This window comes from Dipodomys ordii, unplaced genomic scaffold (assembly GCF_000151885.1).
Source record: "Dipodomys ordii isolate 6190 unplaced genomic scaffold, Dord_2.0 Scaffold98, whole genome shotgun sequence".
Lineage (NCBI taxonomy): Eukaryota > Metazoa > Chordata > Mammalia > Rodentia > Heteromyidae > Dipodomys > Dipodomys ordii.
Genome location: NW_012267314.1, coordinates 4,356,035 through 4,379,344, shown reverse-complemented (window position 1 = coordinate 4,379,344; position 23,310 = coordinate 4,356,035). Strand labels below are relative to the sequence as shown.

At 44.5% G+C, this 23,310-nt stretch overlaps 1 protein-coding gene across 1 annotated transcript in view; it reads left to right on the top strand.

The window, feature by feature from the left end:
• Window positions 1-23,310, top strand: part of Mthfd1l (methylenetetrahydrofolate dehydrogenase (NADP+ dependent) 1-like) — a 129,103-nt gene that overhangs the window by 32,093 nt on the left and 73,700 nt on the right. The window contains exons 9-17 of the mRNA XM_013026931.1: window positions 2,011-2,102; window positions 3,118-3,215; window positions 5,066-5,239; window positions 13,740-13,876; window positions 16,225-16,271; window positions 18,287-18,394; window positions 19,578-19,652; window positions 21,645-21,747; window positions 22,625-22,701. Coding sequence (XP_012882385.1) covers window positions 2,011-2,102; window positions 3,118-3,215; window positions 5,066-5,239; window positions 13,740-13,876; window positions 16,225-16,271; window positions 18,287-18,394; window positions 19,578-19,652; window positions 21,645-21,747; window positions 22,625-22,701 — 911 coding nt within the window. The remainder of the gene's footprint in view (window positions 1-2,010; window positions 2,103-3,117; window positions 3,216-5,065; window positions 5,240-13,739; window positions 13,877-16,224; window positions 16,272-18,286; window positions 18,395-19,577; window positions 19,653-21,644; window positions 21,748-22,624; window positions 22,702-23,310) is intronic.

Below are 23,310 nucleotides of genomic sequence, written 5' to 3'. Positions count from 1 at the left end.
TTTTAAGTCTTGAGTCTCTTGTGGTTAAAACAAAACAAAACAAATTTCTCTCATCCTCCAACCCTTGCCTTTTGCCCAGCTATGATTTATAAGACTGAAGTGTTGCTAATCTTTAAACAATACCAGAGGGATATGATTTCCTAACACCCTTAATGCATTTGACAAGAGAGCATCACGAAACACATACTCCTTAAGTGTTTTCTGAGCTTTCTTACAAGGCTGTCAGCAGAATGGATAATTTAAGAGTAGAATGGCCCAAGGAAAGAAGAAAATAGTTTTCTTAATTCCAAAACAGTTGCTATTAGAAACATTTCTTCCCTCCAAGGGACGATGTAAGCTCAAGCATTTTTGCATATGCATTTACTTTGTAAAAAAAAAATTTTTTTTAAGTGGAGGAAAGTGAAGTTAACAGTTTTGAAAAGCATGTCAGTTGGTCATTGTCTGTACTGAGAGACAGACAGACAGACAGAGAAGAGAGACAGACTGCCTGAGAAGTCAGTTTAAAAACAAGGACAGTTGCTTGCTGTTGGCTTATGGTTTCAGAGGTTCCAGTTTCTGGTTACTTAGTGCTTTTGCTTTAGGCCACAGCTGCACAGGTCAGCATGGAGCACATAACAAAGGAGCCCGCTCTCCTTGGGGTGGCCAGAAAACCGAGAGAAAGAGCGGAAGGTATTGGAGGCCCAGCAGCCCCTTCATAGACACATAGCCAATGACCTACCCTCCTCCCATGGGGAGTCACTTTCTTGAAGGTTCCACCATCTCGCAGAAGTGTGACAGACTGGCAAACAAGTCCATTATACAGGGAGACACTCTCTGAAGTTAGTGTCTTAAAATGTTATTTCTTAGTTTGGATAGAAAAGTGATCGTATGACTTGTACAAGAGGGATTTGTATGTGTATGTTTGTGTGTGTGTGTGTGTGTGTGTGTGTGTGTGTGTGTGTGTGTATGTATACATGTGCTATCCCTGGGCACCATCCCTGAGCTTTTGTGCTCAAGGCTAGCACATGTATTGTCTGGTAAAAATTGTAGAGCCTTCTATAAGATGAAGCCCACACCACTGGGTCAGAAATCACAAGTTTAGATTGATTGATAGATAACAAAGTCTATGTCCTTTCTTCCGAGCATAGTTTTGCTATAATCATTTAAAGGGGCACTCTATGTACCAAGCACTTCCTATTCCCAGTCACCTTTCATCTCACAAAATTCTGTGAGGTTGGTTTGACCCATACTAATCACCATGCCCAAAGTCAGGATAACACGTAAGAGGAGGCATGAGGTGGACTGCTAATGTCTATATCTCAACACTGCCACTCCATCTCACTGTATAACCTCAGCTGGCCTTGAACTTACGATACTCTTACATCTGCCTCCCCAGTATTGGGATTACAGGTGTGCACCACCATGCCCAGTTAATGCCTTTGTGTGTGTGTGCGTGTATGCGCGCACGCGCCAGTCCTGGTGCTTGAACTTAACAGCCTAGGTGCTGTCCCTGAGCACTTTTGCCCAAGCCTAGCAGTCATAGCTCCACTTGTGGCTTTTTTGGAGTAATATATTGAAGATCAGAGTCCTAGGGACTTTTTTACCCAAACTGACTTCAAATCACAATCCTCAGATCTTAGCCTCCTGAGTAGCTAGGATTATAGACCTGAGATACTGGTGCCTAGTCACTTTTTTTTTCCCCTTTAACCACATAAAAAAAAAGGATGCTGTAGTTGGTTGAGAAGACTTATGTGCCTAGATGTTTCTCTGGTTCACAGTGGCGTGTGGTTTATGAAAGCAAGTTAATAGCTCTAAGTTAATAGCTTAGATATGCATTTCTCTGATCTAAAGTACAAAACAGGCCCAACTGAGAGCCAGCCCAGGGCCATGTCAGAGGTGGCCCTATAGCTGTCCCTTGTCTTCCTCGGGTGAAAATGAGATTCAGGTTGCTAGATTCTCACAAGGGGCACACGGTGGGTTACCAGTGGCCCCATGCTGACAGCTCTGCTTTTCCTCTCTTATTTCTCTCAGGGAAGCTCAGCGGGGGTCCTTCCAGGGCTCACCACAGTGGACTCATCGCAGAAGGTGAAGTGCAGCTCCTTGCTGCAGCTCTGCGAATTCAGGTTTGTTTGACACTGAGATTTGACCGTTTAGAGGTCAGGAACAGAGGGTGTGAGGATTCACCTCTGCTAACGTTCTTTCAGGCCTCTCCTGTGTCTCAGGAACAGCGGTAAACTCTTTACACACCTAGTGTGAAGCCCATCTGATAAATGAGGAAATGGAGACTTCTACAAACTATGCTTCTTGCGACATATATGGGGTAGAGATCCAGATTAGGGTCTGTGAAATAGTGAGCTCCCCCAAATACGGCAACTGAAAGCAACGAGCATTTGCCATCTCATAGTTAACATGGCTGAGGGAGGGGTGGGGAGCTGCCTGGTTCTGGCTCCGCCCCTCAAGCAGATGGTGGCAAGATGTCAGCTGGCGCTTCAGTCACCTGAAGGCTTGGCTGTTGGCTCATGACATTTAGTTCCTCTCTGGCTGTAAGCAGGGTGTCCATTAGTTCCTCATCATGTGGACCTCCCACACACAGATCTGTCCTCTTTCCTGTTTGTTTGAAGTTCATATTCTAGGGGAACAGAATTAAGCCCACCTCCTATAGGCAAGCTATGATGAAATTTATTGATATCTCTGTGTGTGTGTGTGTGTGTGTGTGTTTGTGCGTGTGTGTGTGTGCATGCCACTTGAGCCACACTTTAACTTTTTGTCTTTTTGGTGGTTAATGGTAAATAAAAGTCTCATAGACTTTTCTACCCTGCCTGGCTTTGAACTGTGATCCTCAGATCTCATCCTCCTGAGTAACAGGATTACAGAAATGAACCACTGGCTCCCAGTAAAGGGTAGTATTTTAAGTAGTATTTCAAACAAAGCTAGGCATCCGAGCTGATCTTGCGTGCAATCATGTTTTCCTTATTTTTCAAGTGAAACCCACAAGCCTAATTAGATGTGAATGAAATGATAGCTACTCCTGTCTTGGATGATTGTCTGATGGCAGTCCCCAGTGACAGTGCTCCCCGGTGCATGCGCAGACCCTGGTGGCTCACTCCCGTTCCATCTGTCTTCTCGCCCTCTCTGTAGAACATGGTGAGCTGTGGCAGGCGGTGGCTCCGAGAACAACAGCACAGGAGATGGAGACTCCACTGCCTGAAACTGCAGCCTCTGTCCCCTGTTCCAAGGTAACACAGTGCTCTGCTTCCACCAATGGCAGCTCGTTAAAGCCCTAGCTCTCCGGGTTGTCATTGGGTGGGGACACAGCTCATGAGACTTTGAATTTGGTAGCAGATCACTTTCTCCAGTCATCCAGTTGCCCCGCTATGTGCTCTATCATAAAATCCTCCCAAAAGTAAATCATGGTGAACAAGGTTGCAGTGTTCTATCAATCCTAAAAACACATTATTTCGTTCCAGTCCTATATTAAGTAGCTATGTTTTGTTTTCTTCCTCATGTTCCAGAAGATGGTAGCCTTAGATTTGACAGAATATACTACTATGCTTATCGGGGCTAGATCTATATGCCCAGCACATAGATCACCTTGGGTTGAAAGGTCAGTAGGTTTCTACTGTAGGGATGTTTCTCACCAGAGCAAATAGCAACCCCTGTAGGGTCCCCTAGGAACTGCATTCGGAATCTTCAGAACTGTTTGATAGGGTACTCTGTAGTGAACGAGGTGGATACTCTTTTCAGAATAGTATTTAATGAGGTCTAAGCTACATATTCTCTTTGGATAAATGTACAGTTGCCAACCACAGGGCCTAATTTTGGAATACTGAGATCAGTTAGACTAATATCAGACTTTAAAAAAAAATTCATCTTTCAGTCTTGTAATGAGTCATCCATCTGCCCCATCCCAGTGAATTGGCCCTGTCTCTGTACCCAGGTGCATCATGCCAGAACATCGGAGATAATCCCATCTGGCAACACGGGGAAACTCCAAGTGTTAAACAGATAAGACCTTCAGTCATTTACCAGATTTTTCAGTGGATAATCAGTTGCTTTTTAGAATTACTCTATGTTCCCTTGGGTGGCCAAATGACCACTGTAATTCAGTCATCCCCTGTAGCTCGTTTTCACTCCCATGGCAGACTAAACATCTTAGTCTTGGTCTGTGTTTATTAGCACATAAATCCCAGTGAACAGTGTTATTCTTTGTAAGGTTATCTTGTAGTTGTGCAATTGGATTCACAAAATATCATACTTTTTCTAGTGATCTATAAGACCTTAGTTTTTACAAGTAAATCAATAAGTTGTACTTACAGAGAGCTTGAGAGATGAGGATAGATGCCACTCAATTATGTATCAGTCTTTCAAAGTAAATTCTGCTTGGGGAAGGGACAGGGGTTGAAGATGGTTATTTGGTCCATTAACCAAATTTGACTTCTAGAGCCAAAAAAATCTGAATAATCTAGGCTGCCTAGACCTATGTCTCAAAAAGAAAAAATTATCTCACTGTTCTGTAACTCATTAGTGAACGAGGAGAAAACTGGACAGTTTCCAAGAGAAGGCTCTTCAATTTAAATTATGGTAAGAAGAGAAGAACAGGAAATACACATCTACACGTATACATACACACACACACACACACACACATCTTGCTATATGATTGAGAAGGTGAAATGAAGTAATAATTTAGAAGGTACGATTGAACAAACCCTGTGCTAGGTAGCCTGGGGATTGCCTGGAGGAAGCCAGCCGGGAGCTCAGCCGCCAGGCCCAGCTGGAGCATGGTGCTCTATTAGGACTCATCCTTGCACAAGTTGTACACAATGCCTTCTCACCAAGACACAGGAGTTACCCATGTGCCTGGACACAATTCTGGAATGGTGGTACGGGTTTTAAGAGTCCCATCTCCTGGAAACTTTCTCACGTATATGAATTGTTTGCAGTTGCAATTAGACTGTCTGGAAGAAGGGACCACAGAGCACTTGGGTTGATTTAATCATTGGCATGGTATGAGATTGTTTTCCCTGCTAGCAATGACCACCTAAGCTGAGGAGAAGTTGCTCCCTTTGTGTTTCTTTTCCCCCAGTGATATTGAGATTTCAAGAGGACAGACTCCAAAAGCCGTGGATGTCCTTGCCAAGGAGATAGGATTGCTTGCAGATGAAATTGAAATCTATGGGAAAAGCAAAGCCAAAGTCCGACTGTCCCTGCTGGAAAGGCTGAAGGATCAAGCGGATGGAAAATATGTCTTAGTTGCTGGGTAAGACTACGTTTAAAATCTGCTCCACCGAGGAGACGTGTTCACAAAGCCGCCTTCCATACTAATTTCTTTCCTCTACCCATCACTTCCATCTAATTCTCAAATTCATCCATTTCACTTATTTTCCCCTAATTTGGCACAGGTAAAAGCTTTTTTGCAGGAGTGAGCAAGCTCCTCCATGAAGTATAAACTGAAACAAATTGCTAATCAGTACTTTATTTTTGATTTCTCATGTCAGGTTGTGATCAGCCCTGTTCTCCTTGAGCTTTTTAATTTGTTTTTTCATGGTACAAATGAAAATAAGAATTGGAAATATATTACCTTGAACTAAACAAGGATTTGGGATGTTTGGTGGTTGTTTTCTATTTTACTTAGAAATAATATTTTTTTGTTTGTTTGTTTGGTATGTGCCAGTACTAGGGCTTGAACTCAAGACCTAGCATTCTCACTTGGCTTTTCCACTCAGGATTGGTACTCTACCACTTGAGCCCCATCTCTGCTTCTGGCTGTTTTGCTAATTAGTTGGCGATAGAATCTCTTCGATTTTCCTCCCAGGCTGGCTTTGACCATGATCCTCAGATCTTAGCCTCCTGAGTAACTAGGAATGCAGCTGTGAGCCACCATACCTGGCTAGAAGTAATATTTCAAAATGTTCCACTAATCGTAGGACCCCTCTATTTTCTCATTAACACCCTTATTCTTTGTTTTCTATATATTTACATTGCAAAGCCTCATGGTCTCTCTCCCCTTTTCTGACATTTCAAAAGTAACCTTGGGCCAGGTACAGGTGGCTCACACCTGTAATCCCAGCTACTCAGGAGGCTCAGATCTGAGGATCATGGTTCAAAACCAGCCTGACTAGGAAAGTCCATGAAATTCTTATCTCCAATTAACCAGCAAAGACCAGAAGTAGAGTTGTGGCGCAAGTAGTAGAGCCTTGCCTTAAACAGCCACAAAAAGAAAAAACTCAGGGACAGCACCCAGACCCTAAGCTCAAGCCCCAGGACCAGCACATACCAAACAAAAAAACACAAAACAGTAATACCGAGCTATTTTCATTTGTGTCAAATATTTTATGGAAGACAAATTCACAATATTTGTCAGAAGGAGCATTTGCTTTTTTCCCCATTTTCAAGAAAGAAATCAAATCACAAGCTGAAAAGATGCTTTAAAAGAAACAAAGGATTTGAACAATTTATTCAGCGTGACCCAAGGGAACTCTAAGGGCCGAATAAATTCTTGTTTGTGCTGACATTTCATTGCATTGACCTTTGCCTAAACCCAGGCTTAAAGCACAAAACGTATTTGGGAGGCAGAGACATTTCTTCTAACTGGACTTGACTCATAATGAACTTTGTTTTAAAATAATAGTCATCATAATGTTCTTTCTGTTTGCTGATTATTTTTTTAAATATATTTTCTCTCACTGTAAAAATATTTTAAAATACAGAAAATAAAGGCAGGCTCTGATGGCCCATACCTGTAATCCTAGCTACTCAGGAGGTCGAGATATAAAGATCACAGTTTAAAGCCAACCTGGTCACAAAAGTCCATGAGTCTCCTAACCCAATTAATCACCAGAAGGCTGGCAGTGGAGCTATGGCCCAAGTTGTAGGGCACTGGCCTTCAACAAAAGGCTCTCAAGGCCCTGAGTTCAAGCCTCAGCTCTACTTCTGCTTTTGTAGTGATACTGTATATAAGAATCTTAGGGATTACAAATGTGAGCCACCTGTAACTGGCCCAGTGTTACTTTTGAAATGTCAGAAAATAGGGCTGGGAAGGAGGCTCAGTGGTAGAGTGCTTGCCCTGCATGCATGAGGCCGTGGGTTTGATACCTCAGCACTACATAAGCAGAAAAAGCTGGAAGTGGTGCTGTGGCTCAAGTGGTAGAGCGCTAGCCTTGAGCTAAAGAGCTGAGGGACAGCACCTAGGCCCAGAGTTCAAGCCCCACGACTGACCCCCCACCCCAAAAAAAAAAAAAGAGAGAGAGAAATCTCAGAAAATAAGCAAGAGAGTCTGGGAAGGTGGCTCAGTGGTAGAGTGCTTGCCTTGCATGCATGAGGCCCTGGGTTTGATTCCTCAGCACCACATAAGCAAAAAGAAAAAAGCCAGAGTGGCGCTGTGGCTCAAGTGGTAGAGCGCTAGCCTTGAGCTGAAGAGCTGAGGGACAGCGCCCAGGCCCAGAGTTCAGGCCCCACGACTGGACCCCCTCCCCCCCCCAAAAAAAGAAAATAAAACAAGAATGTCTAATGCCCCAAATTCTACTATCGAAAGAACCTTCCAGAAGTAAGATCATTCCTCCTGTGCTATGGGGCTTCCTTCTGGGACTGTGTGCAGTACCATGCTGTGTGAGAGTGTGGAGTATTACTGTTTGGATGATCAAATGATAAAAACCCCAGAGCTCCTGTCCCAGCTTCCCAGAGGAAGCATGGTCTGCTTCCCCAAGACTCGGCAGCACGATCATCTCTGTGGGCCTCTTTGTAGAGTCTAGAGTGTGTTTATTATTCAAGGCTAGAGAGTATAGTGTGATTTTTTTTTTTCTTCAAGAGTATTAAGGCAGAAGAATGACTTGAAAATCTGGCAGGGATAAGCCCTAGTGCCCACTAAAATTAGTTGGTTTAGGCCATTGTGAACAGGGCTAGGATGAACAGCATGGACCACAATGGGCATGCATGTTTGTGCATTTGTCTAATCATCGCCTTAGGAAGTATCTCCAGAAGTGAATTCCTCCCTTACCTACCCTGGGCTGGCTCAGGATCTCTGCAGACACTAAAATCTGTGGATGGCCCTGCTATGAATTGGCATATTGCCAGGCATTGATGGTTCATGCCTGTATTCCTAGCTTTTGGGAATCTTAAGATCTGAGCATCAAAGTTTAAAGCCCTCCCAGGCAGAAAAAGCCATGAGACTCTCATCTCCAATTAACCATCAAAAAGCCAAAGTAGAAGTTTGACTTAAATGGGAGAGCTCCAGCCTTGAGCAAAAAAAGCCAAGTGAGAGTACACAGCTCTTAGTTCAAGTCCCAATACTTGCATGAAGAGAAAAACAAAATGGCCTACTATTTGCATACAACCTACATACATTCTCCTGTATATCTTTTTTTTTTTTGGGGGGGGGTCCAGTTGTGGGGCCTGAACTCTGGGCCTGGGCACTGTCCCTCAGCTCTTCAGCTCAAGGCTAATGCTCTACCACTTGAGCCACCTTCCCAGCCCCTCTCCTGAATATCTTAAATCAACTCTGGACTGCTTACAGTGCCTAACACAGTACAAATGCTAAGCAGGTTCTTGCTATATTGTCTAGAGAATAATGACCTAAAACTGTCTGCACATATCCAATACAGTTTCTTTCCCAATATTTTGGTACAGCTCTTGAGAAGCCTGTGGCTTCCTCCTCTCTTCCTGGGCTCACTGCACGTTCTTTCACCACCTAGGACCTCATCCCTGACAACCCCACGACTGAGCAGCTGACGGGAGATGTAGGCCCTCCCTGCAGGTCAGCTGTGGGTCTTCGGAGCATGTGTTTAGTCAGTGTTGCTTTTCTGGAAGTATGATGTCAGTTTATTTGCATTGACTAAGCACACTCTTGCTTTGTGTTTCCCTGCTTTAGATAAACTTGGTAGGTGCATTTGCTAAGTTTCCCTCTGTTTAAGATGGGAGGATTTCACCAAGACCTGATGTAGCTCAGTGATAGAGCCCTTGCCAGCTTTGGTGAGCCTTTGGGTTCAATCACTAGTAAAGAGAAAGGACTATGTTGTTAAAAATCACATTATTTATAGAAATTTCCAGAAAGCACGTGTGTATAAAAGAAGGAAAAGTCACATAGCAGTTTCTCTTAGGAGGTGGTGATTCACTCAATTTGTGCCTGACCATTTAGGATAACGACACCAATCTAGACGTGGCTTTCCTTGAACTGGGAACACAGAATTGCCACTTGTAAAGCAAAAGCAAGGGTAATTGTTTTTATTTGGTTCCAAACCTGGAGTCACCAGCCAGGCGTGGCTTCTAGCCACATGCTAGATGCTGCTAGCTCCCATGGCAGACGGGGCCTCGGCCGATGTCAGTTGTGCATAGCAAAGCCTCTGCACTGTCCTATGCCAGCATGCATCTGTGCAGCCGAGCTGAAGCCAGCCTGCCACGTCAGTAGAAGTGAAAATTGAACCTGGATTGCAAGTACAGATTTAACAACAGATAGTCCTGAACTAGTGATGCATGTTCCATACTTAACAGACCTATAGAGCAAACAAAAACTAAATGTTCTTCCTTTGCAACTGCATGCAAAGCTGCCCTCTGAGGATACAACTCTGAGATCGATGTGGCTTGAAGATTTCTAGACAATATATACGCCCCAGGCATTCTGTAATGGGGGAATTCGCCATCTCTCCTCCCCCATAAGATAAATCGTATTTTTTTAAACGGGTAAATCCTTTAGTAACTGGATAACTAGTTTAAAGCATAGAGAAATATTTTACTTAAGTCTATAAGAATCACCTTGATATTTTTACTTTGGGTTAGTAAAAAACAAAGGGATAATTGACTCCTTTGTGTGTGTGTGTGTGTGTGTTTGTTTTTGTGCCAGGCTTGGTGCTTGAACTCAGGGCCTAGACACTGTCCCTGAGCTTTTTGCTCAAAGCTATGCTCTCCCACTTGAGCCATAGCTCTACTTCTGATTCTTTGATGATTAATTAGAGAAAGGAATATCTCTGATTGGTGTGCCCAGCTTGGCTTTTAACTGCAATCCTCAGATCTCAGCCTCCTGCCTAACTAGGATTATACACAGAGCCACCAGCACCCAACAACATTAACAACTCTTACAGGCACTGTTGCAAGTTCTTAAAAAGTATAATGACCCCTCCATCAAATGGAGAATTTCTCAGAAAATCTTGTTCTGAAATGACTATGAATGTTTAACATATAGACCAGTAAAAGGGAGAAAACAGTCCCTGTTACTCAGAAGCGTTTAATTTTCAGAATATTTTCTTCCAAGATTTCATCCACACATCGGTCCTTCTCGCACCTTCCAGTCATTACCATTTTGTGTCTGTAACATAAATCTTGCGCCTCTACGTTAGAAGAATGCTGATACCCAAGACGTTTTTCAATAAACCTAAATCACAATACTTTCGTTATTGAACATTTGAATAATGTGTAAAGGGGATTTAAATATATTAATAGCGAGATTAAAAAAAACCACACACCTTATATCATTAATAACCCCAAATGCGAAACAGACTGGTTTTGCAAAGCTCTTCTTGTGACCGCAGGGTTTCTGTGCAGTGTGGGTCATCTGTCTTCCATCATCTCCGCATCGCCTGGCTTTCCCACCTACACATGACTATTTGCTTTGCCTGACAAAATGAAAAGTATTGGGAATTGTTCAAGGAAAGATGCCAAAAGAATCTTCGGGGCTCTTGAGTTTTACATATTTTCCCAGTTACACTAATGAAAAGGAATTTTGTTTGAGAACTTGACACAGAGCGCAGCTGCAGGGCATTCGAATGTGTACTTGGCCTCTCACAGCTCCTCGCTGAATTCCCATGCAGAATATTCTAGAATTCAGTTGCCTGGACAGAGCAGTCAAAAAAAGTAAGCCAGAAGTGGTAGGTGAATGCACTCAATTTTACATTGAAGAAGAATGAAGGTCGTGTTGTCATTTCTCCTTTTTTTTTTTTTTTTTTGCCTCTGAATCCTAAGTAAATATCTGTTGAGTTTTTCTTATTTGTACTATTTGCAGAATAGAACAAAGGGATTTAGGGAGAAATATAACCAAATGGACTATGGAGTTTATGGTTAGATAGTAAAAGGCTTTCATCATAAATCATACCAGTGCCATGATAAAGGATACACATTCACAGGTTGATGGAACATTTTGTTTTAGAGTTCATGGTTAGGCCATGGCCAAGCCATTGATCCTGCCCAACAGGTTCCTGGCTTAAGAGAACCTTCCCGCTTTACCCCTTGCTTCTATGTAAACAGTCTCTTGGCTTTAGATTGTATCTAGATTGTCACAGAGCACTTTGGCAAATCTTTACCATAGTTGACAGTAAATACTATTTGTCTAAGGAAAGGCACCATTAGATCATCCAGTGTGCCTCCGACAGGCAGCAGAGGAAAAGAAGTGAATATTGTTCTTTCCCTAGTAAGTTTATTATAATCTATCTGAAAAATCATAAAAATCACACAATAAATTCTTTGGGTACCAAGAACTGGTGGCTCATGCCTGTAATCGTAGCTATTCAAGGGACTAAGCTCTAAGGACCATAGTTTAAAGCCAGCTTAGGCAGGAAAGTCTGTGAGACTATCTCCAATTAACCAGCAAAACCACAAAAATAGAGCTGTGCTTTAAGTGGTAGACTACCAGCCTTGAGCAGAAAAGCCAAGCAAGAGCACAAGGTCTGAGATCAAGTCTCCATAATGACAAAAAAAGAATAAAAATAAAATTAATAAATAAATGCTGTGGGGTTGGCGTGGGGTGGTATACACAAATGTGTAAGTTATACAAAATCACACCAACCTCGCCATACACTACATTGTTGTAGAACTAGGAAAAGAAATACAATGAATTCAATGATGCTTCTTTTTGAAATCAACTTGTTTGTTTGAGCTAAGTCCAAAGGGAAAAGAATTAAACAGTTTTGGTATCTAATGCAGGAAGAGGGTAAAATAAATTTTTTTATTGCAACTTTCCTTTTGTGGCTTCCAATAAATGTATCCTACTTTTCTGATTTCCCTGAGTTGTATTCATTGGCAGCAAGTTGCACAGTCCCTGTGTTTCTAATTAAGAGCTGGATCCCGGCTGCTGTTTTGAGGCGATCATGGCTGGGCGGGTCTGCCGTTGGCTGTCTCCTCCAGCTCGGCTAGCACATCCTTGGGAAAGAAAATGGTATTGTTCGTATAACATGGATAAAGTTTCCCACTGACTGCTTTGCAAACAGCAGATGCCGATGGGGTTCATCTACTGTACTGTGTGTGGTACTATGTAGGTTGCCATGCCTTGGCAACTGCTTTTATTTACTCTGTGTGTGTGTGTGTGTGTGTGTGTGTGTGAAAACGCACAACTAGACAGTTAACTCAAAGTCAAAATGCTCTGTGACTCTGAGCCTTCTCATTGGCCCCGCTCCATCTATGTTGTTGGACAGATGCTGCAGGGTCGACTGATCAGCCTTGGGACTGGAGAGCCTGAGGTTTGAGTCACCATGTGGACTTCCAATTGACTGCCACAGCCATCCATCCCCAGTGACTTCCGTGTTCCTAAGTCAACTGATGCTTCATGGCCTTAGCCCGCTTCAGACCCCGCTGGCCTGCAAATGTCTTCACTTCCATGGCCCTCATCTCTCCTCTCCTCTGTCACCACCTGCTTCCGTCTCTGGGGTTCTGTTCTTTTACACTGTTGCTTAGATTCCCTTTGGACTCCAGTGGTGCCTTCAAGGAAAATGTATGCAGCCATTCTGTTCCAGTCCCTTATTTTTCTCAGTCCCCGTCCCTGGGCCATTTTTTCCCATTGCTTGCTTGCTTGCTTGCTTTATATTTATCTATAGTGTGTGTGTGTGTGTGTGCGCGCGCGCGCGCGCGCGTGTGTGTGTGTGTGCGTGCCCGCCCGCCCACCCGCACATGGGCCGCACACACGCATACACGCGTGCATGCGCCAGTATTAAGACCTGAACTCAAGGCCTTGTATTTTCACTTGGCTTCACTCAAGCCTGATACTCTTATCAACTGAGCCACACTTCTACTTCTGGCTTTTTGCTGGTTAGTTGAAGGGAAGAGTTTATAGAGACTTTTCTGACTTCAAACCATGATCCTTAATTCTCAGCCTCCTGAGTAGCTAGAATTACAGGCGTGAGCCACTGACGCCCAACTAGCCTTCCTGTCCTTGTACTTAAAGGGCTGCTGTGTGAGAAGGGATGGACTTAGTACAGGACTCCTGGGAAGCAGTGGGAATCCAGATGTTGCCTTCAGAGAGAAAAGAGTGCTTTCGAAGCGTAAACTCTGTGTGGAGATGACTGAGACACTTCAGTGGTGGGGACGCATCGTGGGAACACGCAGAGGGGTGGGAAGGGAAATGTAGGATCTCTTCTACTCCTGGGAGTCTGACTGCCTCATTCACCTGAGGATCTTTGAGCCTGGTCGTTTCCCAAATAAATGGTGCTGAAATGCCAAGCTTCCCCCAGCAAAAGACACCGACTTAGAAGTGTGAACCACTTCATTGGCAGCTCCATGCGATCTCTTGGAATGAATGACGTTCACGTCACTACCCAATCACTTTATTCTTTAGCCCCTTTTCTCTTTCCTTTCTTGTGTCTCTCTCTTGACTTTAGCCTAAGCATGGTGTGAATGGTGAGGGGAGGGGCGGGTGGCCAAGAACCTGAATCTCCAAGTGCATCTGTGCAAGGGGTTGATTCACTACCTCTTGTTTACACCTCCAATTTGGACCTGGTGTCTCAGGGCGGTTGAATGTGGATTGTCTTACAAATATGGTTACTGACTTCCTCGTCCCTCTTCAGGATCACACCCACACCCCTGGGAGAAGGGAAGAGCACAGTGACCGTGGGCCTGGTGCAGGCGCTCACCGCCCACCTCAGGGTCAACTCCTTTGCCTGCCTCAGGCAGCCTTCCCAAGGACCCACCTTCGGAGTCAAAGGTATTAGCAACTGGTCTACTTTTATTTATTTATTTATTGCCAAACTGAAATGTATTAATGTAATGAAATGTGGGAGCAGAATTCAGGGACAAACAATATTTTTCTTTTCATCCAATCAATTCCCAAAGGTGGCCTTATTACTTAAACCTGAAGACCGTCATTGCTACCCCATTCTTCAGGCCCCAGTGGTGGGGGAAGGAGGAGGAGGAGGAGGATAATGTAGTTGTACTTAGGAGTTACCATTCCATAAGTCATCTTCTTGGTCAATGTCACACCTTTGATCCTTCTCCCCCATCTTCCCCCCCTCCCATCCCTACCCTCCAAACTAGTCTGTGATTTTATAACAACATTGCAGGAGGGAGGTGGAGGCAAAATGGTTAAAACTTTTAGAAGAAAGTTATCCATGCAGTTAAAACTTGTCAGAAGAAATTTGGGCACTGGTAGCTTACTTCTGTAATCCTATTTATACAAGGGGCTGAGGTCTGAGGGGCATGGTTCGAAGCCAGCTGAAGCAGGAAAAGTCAATGAGACTCTTTTATCTCCAATTAACCACCAAAAGCCAAGAATGGGGTTGTGGCTCAAGTGGTCAAGTGTCAGCCCGTGAGTGGAAAAAGCTAAGCAAAGAGCAGAGGCCCGTTGGAAGAATGGGTACCTATACATCCCTGCTGGGTCAGCAGGAAGAGGGAGAGGCTACTCCCTCAACTTCATCCACTTGGGGACAGGGGCATGGCGGAGGGAGCTGCAGGGTGGGGGATCTTCAGTGAGGCCCCCCAAAAGTGTTTCCTTGGCTCTGTTGTCCTGGCCTTGTGCTTCCTCCCTGTCTATTGGGCCGAGCGATGTTAAAACTGCCAGCTGTATGATGTGTTACCATCCCAGCCGCGGGGGAAGGGCTTTCCCTGTATTCGCTGAGGCGCCTGTGCACTTGGCCCCAAGTCTCGGCTCATGGGTGTGTCTGTGCAGGCCGAGCCTGGGGAGCGCTGAAGACGGGCTGGCTGCTCACTGAGCTGGGATGAAATTCCTCCCTGGCTCTGCGGGGCTGGTGTCTGGCATGTCCTGTGTATTACTCCTTCTGCATTGATTCATCATGAAGTCATCCCTGAGCTCACTTACAATAGCTCTATTGCTGCCATAACTGTGTGTTCTTGGCAGTGCGTCGTTTTTTTAGCTGGATTATGTCCATATCACTGTTACAAATATTAATAATTCCTAACTCATTAAGTACTGATACTATGGGAAGGGGTGTACATTACGTAGTGGAATGAGCCTTATCCTTTGGATTGAGAAAATGCAGGTTTGATTCACAGCTGTGTCTCTTACCGCTGTGTGACCTAGAGCCAGCCACGATATCTCTGAGCTTATTTGTTAAAATTGCAATTATGGTACCAAGCTGACCAGGTTATTGCAAGACAAGTGGGACTACATAGAACAGGATGCATTGCTAGGCAGGTACTCTACCACATTTTTCTTGCCGTGTGTGTGTGTGTGTGTGTGTGTGTGTGTGTGTGTGTGTGCGTGCGTGTGCGTGTGCACCAGGGCTTGAATTCAGGGTCTGGGCACTGTCCTTGAGTTTTTTTGTTCAAAGCTGGCACTCTACCGCTTGAGCCACAACTTCATTTTTGGCTTTTTGGTGTATAATTGGAGCTAAGAGTGTCATAGACAGCCCAGGCTGGCTTCGAACCGCCATCCTTAGAGCTCAGCTTCCTGAGTAGCTAAGATTGTAGGTGTGAACTCTCAGCACCTGGCACCTTTTGTTCCTTCCGGAGGCATCCCACGTGTCCACACCAGCCTCTGGACTGCAGTCCTTGACTTTGCGTTTCCGACGCCGCTGAGATGGCAGCGCTGTATCACTGTACCTGGCTTACAGGTGGTTTTTAACAAAGATGTTTGAAACTTCAACATATAATTTAGATGAAGCATAAGAACCTAGACCCAATAATTGATTTTTTAAAAATCTCCTATCCAAAGGTACATCTTCCAGTAATGATGATATTTGCTGTATTCTTTTTACTTTATTTTTGTGTTTTTTAGGCAGGGTCTCACTAGCTAATCCAGGCTGGCGTGGAGTTTACCAGCTCCTGCTGTGGTCTCCCAGGCGCTGGCATTACAAGCGTGCCCCATCTCACCTGGCTACCTTTGTTTTCCACACAAAGAAATGGGCATCTTGAAAATCCATAGCTGAACATAGTGTGAACTTTTGGCTTGTGACTTTCACAAGCTTACACATACCAGTGAACATTTGCTCCTGCTGGAATTTCATCGGGGGGGCGTGGCTTGCCTTGTCCCCAGGCCCCGTCCCTCCTGAGTGTGTGCCCTTGTGACTCACTTCTTGTCATTGTTCTGTTGTTTAGGGGGAGCGGCGGGTGGCGGATACGCCCAGGTCATCCCCATGGAGGAGGTGAGTCGCCAACATGCACACTACCAGTCCTTCTTCATGTCTCTGGGCCCGAAAGACCCGGAAACCCAAAAGCATTAGTGTAACTCACACAGTGGCAGCAGTCACCTTGCGGGTGGGAGCTGTGTCTGGGTTGTGCCCGCGTGAATTTGCTTTCTCATGACTTGCTGCTCCCACCCGGAGGGTGCACATCTAGACCCTGACTAGAGTATTTAATAAAGCACTATAGCGTGTCATACGACCTTTCTCAGTTCTACTGAGGTTTGCATTCCCAAACCCACGTGGTGTGGGAACTTTCAGAGACTTCAGCGTTACCCTGCGTCACACTGATTTAGACACCCCCCCTCGCCTCCTTCCCGTTAAGACATTGTGCTTCCCGGGGAAGATGGGCCTCGGGAACCTGCAATGACATCTGTTTCCCCAAGAACTTTCTCTTCATCCTCTGTGACCCTTCGCTGTCCCATTATCTCACTGATGCGCCATGCTTGTCCGTGCTAACCTGCCTTAGTCTCAAGGCCAACAGGACAGTAACAGGATGTAGGTTAGCTTTTCCAGGATTGTTCTGTCCCCTGTACCGAGAACAGACAAGGCCACTGCGCATGGCTTCCAACTGTCCAGTGAGGAGACTGAGGGTGGCCGTGAGGACAGAGAAAAGGATGACAACGTCTTGTTTGTTCCCTGATGTTTATGGGTTAGGTGTGAGGGTTGACAAGGCATGAGTCCAGAATGCAAATCCATGGAGTCATTTACTGAGATGGAGAAGCAAGGGCTGGCAGACGTGATGTTATGGCGGGGGATAAACAGTCATGGTTCAAAGCGAAGAGCCCTCTCTGGGGCCTAAAAGCCACCCCTGGAGGACAGCAGGTAGAAAGTTGAAACAAAAAGTAAATCCCAATGAGAAAATGGCCAAAGGGGTTCAAAGGGGTAAAAAAGCACTGGCATGGCAGCCTGGAAACCTGGCTGCTCTGGAGGCTGGAATCGAGAAGTGAATCTGAGACTCCATCTCCAACATGATCAGTAAAATACCTGGCTGAGGCGGTAAAGCATCAGCCAAGCAAGAATATGAAACATTAATATTGAAGCCCCTGAATTCAAACTGCAGTACAGACAAGACAGGAGGATGGGGGAGGGAGGGACTGTCAGTTACCATTTTACTCATCAAATTGCCAAAGATAGACTTTTAAAAATAGAAGTAATATGTCGGGCGCTGGTGGCTCAGGACTGTAATCCTAGCTACTCAGGAGGCTGAGAACAGAGGATCGAGGTTCAAAGTCAGCCTGGGTGGGAACATCTGAGAGACTCTTATCTCCAGTTAACCACCAGAAACCAGAAGTGGTGCTGTGGTTCAAGTGGTAGAGCGTTTGCCTTGAGCTAAAGAGCTGAGGGACAGCGCCCAGGCCTAGAGTTCAAGCCCCACGACTGACCAAAATTAAAAATGAAGTAATAGCAAATTTTGGCAAGAGCTTGCAGTGCGTGCACTGAGACCCTACTGAAGGGGTGTTGCTAAGGCTCTCTGGTAGGGAGGAGCGGCAATCGTGAGTGACTTTGAGGGAGGACTGACTTCTCAGGGAAGAAGCAGTGCACATAAGGAATGTGAATGTGAAGAAACTAGTCGTTCAATCCTGCACAATATCTCCCCTTGAGCTGGGTGCTCATGGCTCAGTCCTGAGATCTGGGGCTCACCAGGCAAGAAACCCTGTGAGACTCTTATCTACAATTAAGCACCAAAAAGCTGGAAGCAGAGCTGTTGTTCACGTAGTAGAATGTTAGCTGTGACTGAAAAAGCTAAAGGATATTTCTTAGGCTCTGCCTTCAAAAAAGAGAAAAAAAGTGAGAGAGAGAATATTGCACCATATTGAAAGGATTTGTGATGTACTGTGTCTCAAGTGGAAAATCTTGTCAGATGTGGGCCGTGTTTTGGACATTTAATCACCATGTTGTTTTATTGATCCAGGCAGCTTTTGATTACTGCCGGGGCTATTTAAAACAAATAGAAAGATGTTCCGTTTCATTTATAGTTCAACCTTCATTTGACCGGGGACATCCATGCCATTACTGCCGCCAATAATTTACTAGCTGCTGCCATTGACACCAGGATTTTGCATGAAAGCACTCAAACAGATAAGGTGAGGAGGATTCCTTGTTTGCTGTGTGAGGGAGGGTGATCTTACCCTGGGATTCCTGAGCCCTCACCGAGTTTGTGTTTTAGAGAGTCTGTAAGCTCTCTAAAATTTTGTACAGAATGGTATTCATTTTAGAGTCAGGTATGGTGGAACATGCTTGTGATTCCAGCTATTTGGAAGGGTAGAAATAGGAGAATTGTGGCTTAAGACCAACCCAGGTAAAATAAAAAGCAACAGCAAAAGTTAGTGTGAGATGACCTTTCAAAAAACAAGCTTTCATGACAAAGGTAGGAAGTATGAAGCTGGCTTCTTTCTTGAAGAAAGGGCCCATGGTTTGGTTAGATCCTCAAATGGGTTTAACAGTGCCCTCCTGTTAGAAGCGTTCTCCTGTCCTAGTTAAGTTAAACCTTATTCCAGATGAGTGTGTGGTTTTTAAAAGTAATTGATGCACAGGTCCAATCTCTAGAACATGAACAGATAACTTTTTTTTTTTTGGCTAGTTCTGGGACTTGAACTCAGGGGCCTGGGCACTGTCCCTGAGCTGCTTCGGCTCAAGTCTAGCACTTCACCCCTTGAGCTATAGCGCCACTTCCGGCTTATTCTGTTCATGTGGTACTGAGGAATGGAACCCAGGGCTTCATGCATGCTCGGCAAGCATTCTGCCACTAAGCCACATTCCCAGGCCTCAGATGTCTTTTTAAGATGAATGTTTTATGCTGCTGGCTTAGATATGCTGTTACAGAACTCAGTGGCCCTTGGATTCACCTGCATGCAGTCCAAAAGTTAATGCACAGTGCAAGTAACCAAGTTCCAGATTCCAGTCCTCTCACCACACTGTCCGTACACGAGAGGGTATTTTCTGGCGTGTTTTGCAGTAAGAAAATCTGCAGTTAAAGGAATTCCCTGGAGAGTCTTTGGAACATAAACCAGATAAGCATGAACTTGACAATTGTAATGCTGTAGATTGAGAAATATATTTATGGAAACTCTTGGCAATGTGCGTTATTTCAGCTTCAGGGGGTTTTATTAAGATGTTGGAGCTGGAAGTCTGCATGGTTTATTCGTCTCCCAACTTTTAGTAGGGCCTGTTTGGTTGTAAACACAAACTTTGCCATAATCCAAACTGTCCATGTGTGGTTGACCTCTTGACCTTCAGTGGGGTTTTCTTTTTGTTCTGCTTCCTTAGGCTCTATATAATCGGCTGGTTCCTTTAGTGAATGGCGTCAGAAAATTCTCAGAAATTCAACTTGCTCGGCTGAAAGTAAGTTTCTATTTCATGCTTTTTTTTGCCTTTTTTAAAGAAAATATCCTAGAAAGCTATCAGGAAGTTTTTGCCAAAGCCAGAGAAATGTTGAACTTGCCTTGATTTTGGTTTTCAGATACTCTTTTGGGTGTTAAACTCTAAAGAGACTGAAGAATATATCCGCCAGAGCTCAGGATTAGACACCTAACTCTGGATCGTAAACCAAAGAACCAGGTGAACCAACAATTAACTCTTTGAGGATTCATTTTCCTCATGTATGAAGAGGACTGTTTGCTAATCTACAACACCCTAATCAACTAACAAATAGCATTTGTATGTCTCCTCTAGCAAAGAGAAGCCTTTGGGGGATTTGTTACATTCCCCTGAAATGAGCTAACCTAGAAAATCCATCACCTGGTTTTGCTGCAGGGAGATGCTGCCTTTGTTCTTGCCCAAACTTCTGCATTCTCACCATGTCTTTGTCTCTAATGCTCTTTATGCTCGGTTCCCTACCCATTGCTTCCCCCAGGTGTCTGCCAGGGATTAAAATAGAACCCTTCATGGGATAAGGATGATGTAATGGTTTAAGACGATTATATAAGTAGTCTTAAAATTTTAACCATGAGCTGGGCGCCAGTGGCTCACGCCTGTAATCCTAGCTACTCAGGAAGCTGAGATCTGAGGGTCACAGTTCAAAGCCAGCCTGGGTAGGAAAGTCTGTGAGACTCTTTAATAAACCACCAGAAAACCGGAAGTGGTGCTGTGGCTCAAGTGGTAGAGTGCTAGCCTTGAGCTGAAGAGCTGAGGGACAGTGCCCAGACCCAGAGTTCAAGCCTCACGACTGACAAAAAACAATGACAACAACAACAACAAAAGAAAACCAGCCACAAACTGGTAGCTCACACATGTAATCATCCTAGCTACTCAGGACCCTGAGACCTGAGGCTCAATGTTCAAAGTCAGCTTGGGCATAAAAGTCATCAAGACTTTTACTGGTCAATCTCCAATTGACCAGTAAAAAGCCAGAAGAGAAAATGTGGTTCAAGTGGTAGAGTGAATGAAAAGCTAATTAAAAGCATGAGGTCCCCATTACACATATACACATACAATTCACCCCCTTTGTCGATTCACCCCTTTTTTCATGTGTGCTGCCTACCTATACAATCACACTTGTAATTCTAGCGCTCAGCTATGGCATAGGAATCTCAGGTCCAAGGCCAACCTGGGCTAGATAGCAAAATCCTGTCTTAATCTGTTCTACACTCCCGCCCCACATCCCCCAAATTTACCCCCTGGCTTGTTCTGAACCAACTTTAGTGTGGTGAGGGTAATGAATGATTCCATTCCTAGCAGCTCTGGCTGGCTAAGTTCCTCTTTTCTGGATCTTTTTATATACTTTGATTAAAAATAAATAAATATGCTTTCTTTTCCTCTTATTTATTCCTGCAAGACAAGGTCCAAACCAGACTTGCAATCCTCCTGCCTCAGTTTCCCAAGTACTGGGATTACAGGCATGTGACAGACACCACACCTGACTGAAAACCATTCTTAGGATGTTTTTACAAAAACCAGTATCTTTTTTCTCAGTGCATTACCAGTTCCTTGTTTTGAAACTGAGACCTGTGCTTTACTTGAATTGGTATTTGTATTTGCAAAGAACTTGAACCAAGGCCTCAGGTTCGTGCACAATGATTATGTTTCTTCCTCATGACTGGTGGCCACACAGAGCCACAGACCTAGGAGCCTCCACTGCCGCCATGCTGTGTGTGGCCAGCTGGACTCTACTGGCAGCCCTGTGGCTTTAAGAGTATTCCCGCTTGTAGAAGATATTTGGACTTTAACATGTGCTTTGACCTAATGTATGATCTATTCAAAATAAGATCTAGTTGTTTTGTTTTCTTTTAAGACACTACTAATAGTGGGGAAAATAAAAATCAGAGCATAATCTTGGCTGCCTTTTGGGTTCTCTTCCTTCCCTTACTCCTGGTATTTTTTTTTCTTAATTACTAGAAACTGGGGATAAGTAAGACGGATCCTAGTACACTGACAGAAGAGGAAGTGAGTAAATTTGCCAGACTCAACATTGACCCGTCCACCATCACGTGGCAGAGAGGTGGGTGATGAGACCCCGTCGTGGGCTGAGGAGCAGAGTGGGAGACAGACCAAGAGGATCCCACCCTTAGGTTAATTTGCAGTTTGGGGTTGGATTTTTCCCGTCCCTCCCCACCCCATTCAAAGCAAAAGCTTGATCTCTCTGGCCTCATCCAAAGGTGGTGGGGAAACTACTTCAATCTTTCTGGTTTCTATCCTCTTTGGCCTCTTATTTCCACATTTAAAATACCTTTTAGCAAGACCTGGGTGGACTCATGCCTGTTAGAATCCTAGCTGCTCAGGAATCTGAGATCTGAGGATTCCAGTTCAAAGCCAGCCCAGACAGGAAGTCCATGAGACTCACGGCTCCAATTAACCAGCAAAAGTCAGAAATGAAGCTGTGGTTCTAGGAAATGTCCTTCCTTCTTATGTATACAATAGTCCATGCGTTTTGCATGTGTGTGCATGCAGTGTTTATCCATTCATCTTTTGTTGAATAATTACTAATGCTTTTTGGTGTTTGTATACAGAGATGCTGTGGACAAGGGTGTAGAAATCTGCTCAAGTCCCTGCTTTTAGAATTGAATTACTGGGTCATGTGGCAGGTATAGGATTAACTTCTTGCGAAGCTGTATTGACTTCCTGTGATTTAGGATTAAGAGTAAAATATCACCCTTTTAGAAATACTTTTCCTTGCTGCCTAATTAAAAGTTCACTTCCCACCATGATCTAAAAACCAGTTTCCTGTTAACTCTTCTGACATCGTAGGTCCCTTACCACTAGCAATTTCCCTGAGGAAAACCCAACCTTTGTTTGATACTTCCTCTTTGTTGCTTCCTCAGCATCCTCTGTGGCCAGTCCAAGTTTGTCCATTGAGCCAATAATCTCTTTTCTTTCAGTATTGGACACCAATGACCGATTTCTGCGAAAAATAACGATTGGCCAGGCAAGCACGGAAAAGGGATGCTCCCGGCAGGTAGGTGGCGCTGTTTTCCTGGACTGTGACAGTCCTCACCCCCCAGCCCCTCCTCCTGCCCCCAGCGGCAGTGCCCAGTCACTAGAAGATTTCCAGTCCCTCCACAGGGCCCTCGGAGTGTACCAGAGGCAGGAAGTGCAGCATCCTCTTGCTGTGTGCGCCCAGTTGTGTCTGTGGGAAGAGCCATTCTGTGTGTTGGGAGATGGGGGCCAAAGGAGGGCTTTCCACATAAATTCCTATACATTTTATAGGAAATCCTCCCACTGGATACCAGATTGGCATAACAGCAAGAAAGTGAAAATCTACACACACACACACACACACACACACACACTCTACCTGGATTTCACTAATCAAAGAATAATTACCCAGTTATTAGGCTTAATAGTTTGTGGATGTTTTCAAAGGATAATGGCCTACTCCCCCAAACAGAGAAATGTGAGGCCTGCTTGCCTCTTCGAGCTCTGATGGGGTCAGTGTGCTTGGGGCACATAAAGTCATCCCATAATGTTTCAGCAGCCACAGCAGCCCTGTAAACGTTCCCCACCCTCCCCCTTATAAACTATATTTAGAGGCAGTTCTACCTTTATAACTTGTCCATCAACTTTT